This window comes from Pelecanus crispus, chromosome Z (assembly GCF_030463565.1).
Source record: "Pelecanus crispus isolate bPelCri1 chromosome Z, bPelCri1.pri, whole genome shotgun sequence".
Lineage (NCBI taxonomy): Eukaryota > Metazoa > Chordata > Aves > Pelecaniformes > Pelecanidae > Pelecanus > Pelecanus crispus.
This window is the reverse complement of record NC_134676.1, coordinates 16,855,313-16,867,362: the sequence shown is the minus strand read 5'-3', so window position 1 is coordinate 16,867,362 and position 12,050 is coordinate 16,855,313. Positions and strand designations below refer to the sequence as shown.

General features: G+C 41.4%; 1 protein-coding gene across 1 annotated transcript in view; it reads left to right on the top strand.

Annotated features, from left to right (window-relative positions):
• Positions 1-12,050, top strand: part of PLCXD3 (phosphatidylinositol specific phospholipase C X domain containing 3) — an 85,485-nt gene that overhangs the window by 49,693 nt on the left and 23,742 nt on the right. Inside the window, exon 2 of the mRNA XM_075726949.1 lies at positions 5,186-5,894. Within this exon, the coding sequence (XP_075583064.1) occupies positions 5,186-5,894 (709 nt within the window). The remainder of the gene's footprint in view (positions 1-5,185; positions 5,895-12,050) is intronic.

Genomic DNA, 12,050 nt, shown 5'->3' with positions numbered 1-12,050 from the left:
GTAAAAGGAAAATTTTGTTTTCCCTAAAGCCAGTTGTTCTGTCCTAGAGGGCAGTCAGGTTGGCCAGTCATTATTTGCTCCTGTTAAATCCATAGTAGCTGTTCCAAGTCACCTTTCTACCGTTCATAAGCTGGAAATGGTTTCCGTGAGGACTTGCTCTGTGATCTTCCCTGGGACTGAAATGAATCCGATGGACTGTTGTTCCCTGGATTCTTCTGCTTTCCTGTTTTGAAGATGAGTGTAACTTTTGCCTCATCTGGTCAGCATGACCTGTCAAAGGTGAGAGGGCAGCCTTACGGTGATCTTGGCCTGTGCCTTTTGTGTGTTCAGATGAATCCTGTCTTGTCCTGTCTACTTATATGTGTCTAACCTATATAAGTAGGCCTTAACTCAGTCACCTTTTACTAATGAGAAGCAGTTTGAAAAAAAGAAGGTACTAGGCAGGGAGACATGGGGTGCTTGAGAACAGACCTTGCCAGTGAAGACTAAGGCAAGGAAGATACCAAGTACTTCAGTAGTTTCCTTGTCGGGCGTTATGAGGTCTCCTGCCCTGTTCAGCAGTGGGCCAGCATTCTCCTTGCTCCCTTTTGCTGCTGATGTGTGTGCAGGAGCTCTCTGTTGCCTTTCCCATCCCTTGCAGGTTTCCCATCCCTTGCAGGAATTCCAGCCAAGCTGTGAACTTCCTAGCTCTCTCTTTGCATTCCTCCTCTGTTCCTCCCAGGGAACCTGTCCTTGCTTACACCTTCTGTGCATGGCTTTTTAAGTTTGAGCTCACTCAGGAGTTACCCATTCTGCCAAACTTGCCTCCTGCCTTACCTCCTTGTTTTCTTGCACACTGGGGTGGATTGTTCATACGCTTTAGAGAGGTTGTCTTTCCATTTCAACCATTTCTTCCGAGTCCCTTGGCATTTAAGGTAATTCTCCCACAGGCTACCACTTACCAATTTCCTGAACAAGCTAAGACTGCTGCTCTGAAATCCAGGATCTTTATTCAGTTATTGCCTTCCTTGCTTTCCTCAGTATTTTAAATTCTTGTATCACCTCATAGTCGCTTTGGCTAAGGCTGCCATCAGCCTTCATGTCCCTAGCCATTTCTTCCTTAATTCGTACCACGTCCAGCAGCGCGCCTTGTCTGCTTAAAGGAGTGGCTGCAGAAAAAAAGTGTTTGATGCTCTCCAGACTGTCTGTGCCCTGCTGTTCTACTATTCCAAATGTCTCAAAGTTCCCCATGAAAACAGGCCCTGTAATTATGATTCCTTCCAGCTCTTTAAAGAAGGCTTGTCCACTTTCTCTTCTTGACTGGGCAGTCTGTAGCATATGCACATAATGTTTACCCCTTGTTTGCCACCCCTGTGATCCTGATCCATGAGTCTTCATCCTTGTCTCCTTGGATCAACGATATAGTAGAAATAGTGGGAAAACAGTGTGCAATATTTTAAGAGAGTGCTAGACACTTAGTAAACTGGTGAGAAAGTATGTTTACACACAAGGAATATCAGCTCACTCGTCATCCCTGAATGACTCGGGATGAGTAGTTTCCCCTCTCTTTTGCTTCCCTATGTCTCAGACTGTGAAGTCTCTGTCATAGAGACTGTCCCATACATCTGGTTAGCATGTCCCCTGCCCTACTATAATGAAGATAGCTGATGTGCAAGCATTGCTATCTTCCAAAGATTGCAGGCATCATTGCATTAGTATTTCTGAATGTAGTCTGCATCCTGTCTTTATGGGAGCTGAGATTTGGTGATACAGAGAACCTGCAAGTCCACTTCCCAGCAGCAAAGTAGGATGGGAATGTCCCCATGCACCAAAGCAAAGTTGGAAGGAAACCTGGTTGCTAAAAACAAGTGTATGTTTGTACATGCTTCTCTCATTACCAGGAACATAGCAATTTGGGGCATGACAGTGGAAAAGAGCGTACTCTAATTTGTTCTGCCAAGTGTAAGGTTTTTTAATTTCCCCCAGTTACATGAGTAAGTTGGTTAGTACAAGAGGGCAGGATGAAGGCAAAGGCAATGTAGATGAGTGCATGATGAAAATAAATATTTAAATGATCTGTTCAAATTACTTATACATGTGGAAAGACAAAACATTTGCTGTATTTTTCAGTCAGGAGGAATCTTTACATACTCTTGAATAGCTGACATTTGCGTAGTTCAGTGTCAACCAAGTTAAGTCAAGCCTTATTTTCTTTTTGTAGTACTTAATAGGGCCTCCTTGTTTTGCTTACAGAACATGGAGGTTCTCAGTGCAATGTGTGCTTTTCTCTGTACATTACCTGTGGGAGTCCCCATTTTTAGGCTCAAATATGTGCATGAAGACCTTAATTAAGAAAAAATATTTTTTCTAAACTATCCTGCTTGTAATGTTCAGCCACTTCTAACTGTGGTGTTTCCTCCACCTCCTACATGCTCTTCTCTGTGTTTTGCATTACCAATAGCTAAAAGCTGCCTGCTGACAAGTTTTTCACCTTAGTTTTCTGCTGTGAGAACTGTTCTGCCTCTCTTGACTTACATAGTTTTAAGTAGTGTTTGGCACTGTGTTGCATATTGGCCATGGTGGTCAAGTTTAGGTACCTCTTCTGCAACTTCAGGTTGCCAGTGGCTGTAGATCAGACAATAAAGGACAAATGGTTTAATGAACCTTAATACTATTTTGAGCCTACTGCTGCAATCAGTTGAATCATAGAATCATAGAATGCTTTGGGCTGGAAGGGACCTTTAGAGGTCATCTAGCCCAACCCCCCTGCAGTGAGCAGGGACAGCTTTAACCAGATCAGGTTGCTTAGAGCCCCATCCAACCTGACCTGGAATGTTGCCAGGGATGGGGCCTCCACCACCTCTCTGGGCAACCTGTTCCAGTGCTTCACCACCCTCATTGTAAAAAACTTCTTTCTCATGTCTAGTCTAAATCTATTCTTCTTTAGTTTAAATCCGTTATTCCTTGTCCTGTCACAACAGGCCTTATTAAAAAGATTCTCCCCATCTTTCCTGTAGGCCCCCTTTAAGCATTGGAAGGTTGCAATAAGGTCTCCTTGCAGCCTTCTCTTCTCTAGGCTGAACAACCCCAACTCTCTCAGCCTGGCCTCACAGGAGAGGTGCTCCAGCCCTCGGATCATTTTTGTGGCCCTCTTCTGGACCCGGTCCAGCAGGTCCATGTCCTTCTTGTGCTGAGGGCTCCAGAGCTGGATGCAGTGCTCCAGGTGAGGCCTGACCAGAGCAGAGCAGCAGAATCACCTCCCTCGACCTGCTGGCCACGCTTGATCATGTTTATACATGTACTTATTCTGACATAAAATCCTACTGAAATAATAGGGACTTCCGTGGACAAAGTGAGGGTTTGCAAGATCCATCCCTTGCTAATATCAGTAGCTACGCCTTGTTTTGAACAAGACTGGATTTACTTTGATTTCTAGATTAGTGCAGGTTACATTGAGCAGAACATTTAATGCGTATCATTGATTTTTCCCTGTAATACTGTTGAAACACAAGTCACTGCTCTAATTATTTGTTTTACCATTAAAATTCTGCATGCAGATCTGGTCCCCTGGGATATCAGTGTGTAACCAGATATGCCATGATCTAATCAGGTTCTGCGAGGAATATGCTATCGCTTCAACACTTAGCAGTAGAAAGCTTCATCAAAATGGAAAATTTATCTAATGCTTGAAGTAAAATGCAGTTCAAAGAGACAGCCATGAAAAGCAGGGGTGTATAAAATTTTAAGACATTTCTCAGATTAAACAAAGCAAAATCCAAGCCAGAGCTTAAAATGATTTGTCGTGACTCCATTTATTGTTAAAGAAGAAAATGTTATAGCTGTCACTTCACTTTATAGGGTTTGTTCCAGTTCAGTTAAAATAGCATCGCCATCAGAAATGACTGACTAGCAGGATTTCGTTAGTGTGATACTTATTTGCCACAGTGTGCGTGCTTTGTAAAGTAATTTTGAAAGGCAACTACAAAAGCATCAGTAGCAGACAAGACTTGTGCTCTGAACTCACTTTGATGATAGATTTGGATCTCTGAGGGCCTAGTGCTACAGTCCATTTCAGAAATACAAGTCCTGCTGACCTTGAAAGAGTTTTGCAAGCGGTGTGACGTAAGCTGAGGAGCAGACCTGCTTGCTGTGGTGGGTCTGACCAGAAGGATCCCCTCCGGCTGGGACAGTGGGAGTGCAGCTCTGCCTGCAGCCGGACAGTATTTCTGTATAAACTGCCAGATTTCACCACCAGGTATTCAGAAGGCTAGTTGTAGGGAAGGGTGATGAGCATCTCCTAGGGTCAGCTCATGTCTCCATAAAGCAAGACAAAGTCCCTTACAGAAGAATGATTATGTGTTTGCCGATGTCCTTAGCTTTATAAGCTGCTGTCATGTAAATGTCTGAATGCTGAGCAAAATAAGTTGTTTTTTTGTTTTGTGGTCTTTTTTTTTTTTAATGGACATACCTTGAGACAAAGAGAATTTTGCATAGCAACGTGTCTTACATACTTGTATTCAACTTTGTCAAGCTGTGAAAAATGATAACTTCTGTACATAGGCATGTTAAGTAGTATGTCTTGCTCTTGTCAAGAACGTGCAGGGGAGTTTCTGTGTTTTATCAGTGGACTGCAGTGCTATCCTTGGCTTTGTCTATTGTACTTATGTAGCAGAGGAAAGCAAAGAATTTTAGAGGTGAATTTAAGAAGGAAAACATCATCAGTAACCTTGTTGATGGCCAGATGAGATCTGAAATAAAGAAAAGGTCAGAAAGGTTACATGTCCTTGGCATTTTTCAACTCTTCCTTTAGCTGGCGATAAAGGTGTGTGTGCGGGATATTGTTGGTTTGGTTTGGTTTATCTTTGGTTCTGTGAACTAGATGGCGCACAATTCAGTGTGCAGGGCCAGACTTTCCTCCTTGGCTCTAGGGATTTATTACGTGACTAGCTTTGCTGCAGTTACACCAGGATTCCTTTGACATTCAAGAGCCCACTGGCTTCACTGAGCTTAGAGGTGCGAGTTCCTGGGAGGTGCTGGTGGGGTAAATGCTGCCAGACAAATGTAGTGTATTGAGAAAAAGGGCAGGGGAGGAGTCTGTTGGTGAGTGTTGGTACAGGTCAGAGAATTATGTTTATTAAGAAAGAATCACTAATTACTTTCAATATATGAATACAATATTGATCATTTTCCTCTGTTGTGTTTTTAGGGTCTCATGACTCATTTAGCTTCTACATCGACGAAGCCTCTCCAGTTGGGCCCGAACAGCCAGAGACGGTCCAGAATTTTGTGTCTGTTTTTGGGACTGTGGCTAAAAAGCTGATGAGGAAGTGGTTGGCTACACAGACCATGAACTTCACCAGCCAACTGGGGGCAGGTATACGGTATTTTGATCTTAGAATTTCCACCAAGCCCAGAGACCCAGACAATGAACTCTACTTTGCTCATGGTTTATTCAGTGCCAAGGTCAAGGAGGGTCTGGAAGAGATCAATGCGTTTCTTGCTGACCACCCTAAAGAAGTGGTCTTCTTGGACTTCAATCACTTCTACGGGATGCAGAAGTACCATCATGAAAAGCTTGTCCAAATGCTCAAAGACACGTATGGAAACAAAATGTGTCCTGCCATATTTGCCCATGAAGTCAGCCTCCAGTACCTGTGGGAAAAAGAACACCAAGTGCTGGTGTTCTACCACAGTCCAGTGGCTCTTGAGGTACCATTCCTTTGGCCAGGTCAGATGATGCCAGCTCCTTGGGCAAACACAACAGATCCGGAAAAACTGATTCAATTCCTCCAGGCATCAATCACTGAAAGAAGAAAGAAGGGCTCCTTTTTTATATCTCAAGTAGTGCTGACGCCAAAGGCTAGTACAGTGGTGAAAGGGGTTGCTAGTGGTCTCAGAGAAACAATCACAGAAAGGTAAGTTTCTGGTGGGTAACATGTGCTGACTGTGCTGAATGTGTGTTTTGGTAATGCTGCTTTTCTAATTCCTTTTAAAGAAGCTCCAGCAGATGTATTTCTTCCATGCTACTGTGGCTGAGTCAGAACATGGGCATAATCCTAAAATATTTAAAGAGCAACACATTGAAGGAGATGCTTTTGTATCTTGAAAGAAAATTTGGCACTAAAGCCTAATGAGATCTTACGGGATTGGCTTAGCCTTTTTTTTTTTCTGAATGCAGGTTTTTCCATTTGTTTTGTTTTTCAAATGTGGCTTCTTACCATGAACACTGAACATCTTGCCTTGGATTTCCTTACTGGATGTGGACAAATCAATCTGAATGATCTAGATAATTTAAGTTTTTATTTATGCATCAGGCTTCAGGTATTGGCTAAATAATTTTTTCATTTTGGCTCATCAGCAAAACCTGACACTGCAGAATTTGCATCCTTAACTACGTTCACACACCTTAAAGATATATGGCTTTTCCCTGTGCATACCATCGCTCATTATATCAAAGATATCAGGACACCATTAGAGTGAATTTGCTTCCTAACAGGCCTTCATTTATCATGCAGGAAAGAGACTGCAGACCATTGTAGAGGTTGTGTACATGGAATACTGTGTTGACAGGCTATTAGTTGTTACATTACAAAAAAAGTCGTCTGTGCAAGACATGCATTATTTATACTATTCTGACTTTGATAAATCACAGCCAATTTTCAGCTTAAAGGCATGTATGTATGACTATGTTCTTGACAGCTTGGTAGGAAACCTGAAATTTAATGCCAAGACACAAAGCTTTTTTTTTTTTTGCCCCCCCCCTCCCCCCCCCCGTGAAAAAAGAAGAAGGGTTGCAGAGTGTAAAAAATTTATAATGGGGATCAATGGCCTGCTAATGTTCTGCTCTCTGCATGGATGTGCCTGTGCCAGGAAGGTCTACTGGGAAAACTGTCCCCTTCTAGGAGATGAACGACGCAGTGTCTGTGACACTACACCCTACAAAAGAAACATGCCTCATTTCTGAGAAAGGCTGAGCCATTTTTATCTCAGCTTTCCTAAGCGACTGTTAACTTTCAAAACCAGGGAAAAACTTTATCTGAAATGGTAAAACACTGACACAGAAGGTTTTATAAGCAGTGGAATATGATTCAGAAGTGCATGTGTGACTGCACTTGCAGCTTTTTGTACATCCTTCACCTATGTTTTTACAGGCTCCATTGGACTGGGGATCTCCCTTTCTGGTGAGTCTGAAGAGCAATTCTCTGTACTGAAATACTACTTTGTTGATGGATTTTACTGTTAAACACTCACCTTGTTCAGGGATTTGTTTTCCCTGGAAAACATCTTTCTGAGTGTTCTTCAGAACATGAAGAAGCACAATCAAGAAACTACCAGGTTCTTCTTCAAACTTGCTGCATCAATAAAATAGCCATTAAAAAGCCTTTTCTTTTTCTCTGGCTCATAGTGTGCTTCCTTGAAGGTGTTTGGAAAGACAAAAAGTACAAATGGATTCTGGATATGTTGAGCTGAGCTCTGAATGGCTTGAGCCTTGGACTTTTAGTATGCCTTTCTCTAAAGCAAATTTTGAGAATATAACTTGAAATGTCAGTAAATAATTGGGCTGGAATACCTGGAAATGTTGTTTTTCCAAATTGCAACTGAGATTTTCACATGAGCCACAAGTGTGTAATCATATCTGCTGAATGAATACTTTTTTCCTTCTTTGCATAACTATTTTAGCCATTGCAAAAGAAATGGACCTTTAAAATTGCTCGTATTTAGTCTTTCAAGCGTGGCAGCTCATTTTGAAATCCTACTACTTATTACAGAAATACGCTGCAGGAAAACACAGGCTTGGAATGTGTGTTAATCTATGCAGAAAGTGAGCTGGTGCATCAAGTTAACTGCTCTGAAAGTAAACATGAAGTAGAGCAGCTTCTCATTTGATGATAATCCTGTTAAAAAATAACTAGATGAGCAATTAAAAGATGCAGCACAATTACTAGAATTTACAGCATTTTCTTCAATCTCGCTGCATTGATGTTTCAGTATTTTAAAAGTATGTAATCCATACTGGATTATGCTGGGGCATATGTTCCAGCTGTCCTGTGTTTGCTACTTTGAACCATCTCACAATTACTTGTAAAAATATTATTCTGTCCTTTTTGGAATAAATACACAGATCAAATCCCATTATTGTGTCCAGCTGGATAACACATGTGCTTTTGTTGTTAGTTGCTGCATAGATTTATACATTTGATACTATTTTCTGCTTATTAACAAATGCTGGTGAAGAGCTTTGAGTTAAGAATGCAGTATCTTGCTTTTGGCAGCAGTTTTGTAACCACACTTGGGTGGAGTTGAATGCAAATGTGGAATAAGGTTGAATTTTTCAAATAATTCTGGTGTGGGGTTTTTTCCCCCTAAATGAAATACTACATTTAAGAAATGTTCCTTTGGTATTTTCAAATAAACCCCTTAGTTATCTCTTTTTTTTTTTTCCCCCATCCTTACAGTGGCCATTTTCATTTACATATTGAGTTAATTCTGAAAATAGAGCAAGTTTAGATCCTTTCAGATCCAATAAAACATATCAAGTTTTGATCTCTGAAGTTGTTTGTTGCTCAGGAGATTATTTACGATTTCAAGAGCAATGGTCACCTGAGAGGGAGAATGTGGTTTCTCTCAGTTGCAGCATCCTTCAGAGCAGGAAAACTGCAAGCAGACACTGTGCAGCAATCCATGCTCCTTTCTACTGCTTTCTAGCTCATGTGAAAGAGCATAGTGAAATATTTCTCTGTAGCCAGCACCAGATGGTTGGTTTAATAGCTCTTCATCATGGTTGCTTGTGGTGATGGAGGCCCACATGTTTGTACTGCAGTAGAGCAGTCTCCTAAGGTGATGCATTTCAGAAGGAGAAGTGCTGTTATTCCTCATCCTGTTCCCTACAGCACAGATAAATAGAGAGGTGGAAGGCCTATGGTAACCTTGATTTTAAAAAAAACAGTTTCATGCTCCTAAGACTCAATTCAGTAGAAGATACATCAGGACTGTTTTTTACTGATAATGTTTGCTCACAGGCTTCGCTTCTGTCATCACAATTAATACTCAGTGGGGCAATAATTTGAAAGAAGGAGAAATTATAACGTCATCAAGCTTTCTATTCTGCACAAATACAAGAGGGAAAAGCTGTTTCTCATAAGCTGTTCCTAGGACCACAGCTCAGTGTTACAAAACTTTGTAACACAGCTTTTGTCATCCTTACTTGAATGAGGAGAATCTCTCACATGCTTGCATGTTATCTTTCTTGGATTTGATGAAAAACTTTGAGGACTAAGAATATGTTTTAAGGCTTAACATTCTGTCACGCACAGTTTAGATGCCAAGAAATACTCTTTGATTAGCAAACAGTATGTACCAAATGAATTAACGTTCCCTCTGCTTATTGAATTAACTTCACAGTAAGGCAGCTGCCTTCAGTACATCTGAAAGGTGGTTGTGAAACAACCTTTTGATGAGTGTAGAGCTGTTCTTCATAACTATCTAGTTTGTTTTCTGATTTGCAGTGAAATCACTAATTTTATCTCTGACACTGGAGACAAGCATGGTAATCTCTTTGTTGTCTCTGAGGTTGAATAATACAGAAGAAGAAGAATAGATCTCCTTCAGAGAATGCAAAAATTCTGTGGTACTTGTAAAGCTTTCGAGAAATAGAAAATAAACACACACCCAGCTGATTGTCACTTGATTTCCAAATTAATCTCTAAGGATAATGTTCCCTGTAGCTCACTAGCTCACATGTGACTAAATCCTTGCCCACCATGCTAAAGCTTCCCCCTTAGCAACCAAAGCAAATTAAAAAAAAAAAAAAAATCCTGCACATGAGAATGAACCTTTGAAGTGGAGGCAAAGCATCCTATTAACAAAAGGGGTGGTAAGTAGGCCACAGAAGCTGTCTGGAGAAAAGCCATCTCTGGTGCAGTCATAAACTAAGCAGGGTTAGATTTAGCTAGTGAATAGGTAGATACTATATGAAAAATAATCCCTGGAGTTGCAAGAAGTAGGAGTTTTGAGTCAGTTACTGAGGGTGCACTCTTTCTCCAAGCCATATTTCAGCCAGCAGAATTTTTGAGAGTTTCTGTGTTGCTGGAAGAGTGGGGTTTGATGATGTTTTTGATCCAGACTTGGTACTGACTGATGCCATTCTTAAACTATTTTATGTGAAAAACAACAACAGGAATGGCAACTGTATTTTGCTAATTGTCTGGGCATCCTTTCTGCTTGTAACCTTGATGTCTGTCTCCATTATGGACTACAGGAGAGCAGCAGGCTCCGATGAGCTGGTTTGGATTTTGGACTTGGTGACCCCATAGCAGCACAGGTGGTGTGTGAGCTTTTTTAACTGCCAAGAGGCAAGTGTAGACTCGGTACCTCTCTAATGTGTATGGTACAAGCACGCTTCTCCCTCACTGCATTTGACTTTGGAGGCGGCTGTCTTCCCCCCGCCTCCCCCCTTTTTTTTTGACCCCAGAAGTCACAAATTATCGTTCTAGTATATTACTAGGGAATTTGAAACTACCGTGGGCAATCCAACCAAATCCTTAGCATTTCTATTCTTCTTCATGCTACCCTTAATTACTTTTCTAGTCTTTCCACACAAGAGGCAATCTCTGTGTTTGCACACAGAGCAGCACAGGGAGACCTTGGTTTCATTTGAAGCATCTATCTGCCATGTCAACAGGCCTGCACAGTAAAATCCCAAATGGGCTGTGTATGTTCAGGCTGATTTTGCTGGGAGGCATTTTAGTGGCATTTCATCATCGGGGCATCTGTCCGCACAAGCATTTTAGTATAGTGTTCCCTTGGGAAGTGCTGGGTGGTTGTGTCTGATGGCTTTGGTCATGAACCTGGCATAGTATTTAAATGCCACAAAACACAAGAGCACAGGATTTTTTGAATAACTTTGTTAGAGAAAAGTATTTATCTACATACCTATTAGTAGCTTGTGGAATTTAGTCCAGAAAGGAAGTTGGCATGGTGATCACCAGCTCTGTGACCACCAGCATTACTGGTGGCTTGGCTTTGGGCTGTTGGTTTGGGATAGTTGGCTTGGCATTTTCTTGGGGGGGAGGACATGTCTCACAGTCTTTTTCTCTGTTTGGCCTGCTTGTGACTTTTATTATGTTATGCACCAAAACACTTGCTTGCAGTTACAGTATATGCTGTGTGAATACTTGTAAAGATATTTTACGTGATCCTATCATCACACTCTGAGTACAGTCTGACCCTGTGTATACAGAAAGCAGCAAGTGTTTTTCATCACAAAAAGGAAATGTTCATTCCCCCAGCCCCACTGCTGTAAGCTTTCACTAACGTCTACTTGTCTCAAAGATTTCATGCTTCAATCAGCACGGCTGCTGTAGTGAAATTGCAAATGGCTCATTAAGTCAGTTGGGTTTTCTTTGATCTTTCTGACATTACTTAGATCACTAAGGAAACTCTACAGCTAATAAATGCTAACAATTGCTGAGCCTGGGGGAAATGCATTTGTTGGTGCTGGGCCTTGGTCTGCCTAGCTGCTTTTACCTCATTGTGAAAGGGAATGGTTGCTTGATGGGTTGGTCCTTCTCTTCATTTATAAGGTTGAAAATGAACACAGAGATTTACACAAACAAGCCATTCCAGATTTATTCATAAGGTGGCTTTCAAGCTGATAATGACTTTCTGTAATACAAAGACACTTAATACAAACTCAAGCAAATACAAACTCAGCAGGTATGACAAGATCTATGTCTCTGTGTTGTATTAGCACTCGCATGCTGTAAACTTCAGGACTATATGAGTAAGTAGATCTATAGGCACATCCTTGTCAATTTTTAAGCAGAGAACTGGGCAGTTCTGGACTAACTAACATACACATGTTTGGAAGTTTGAATTTTTAATCTCCTGTAGCTGCTCCATGGTCCTGGAGTGGTAGGATGTGGACAGAAATTGTCAAAAAATTCCTGTCAGCTCTTAAAACCCTGTTGCACATGCTGTATCATTCCTTATGGATTTGGGCAATTCTCAGCATCCTCCAAAGCCTTAGAGGGCTTTCAGTTTTAATCGAGAGAGAATGCATCCACACTCTC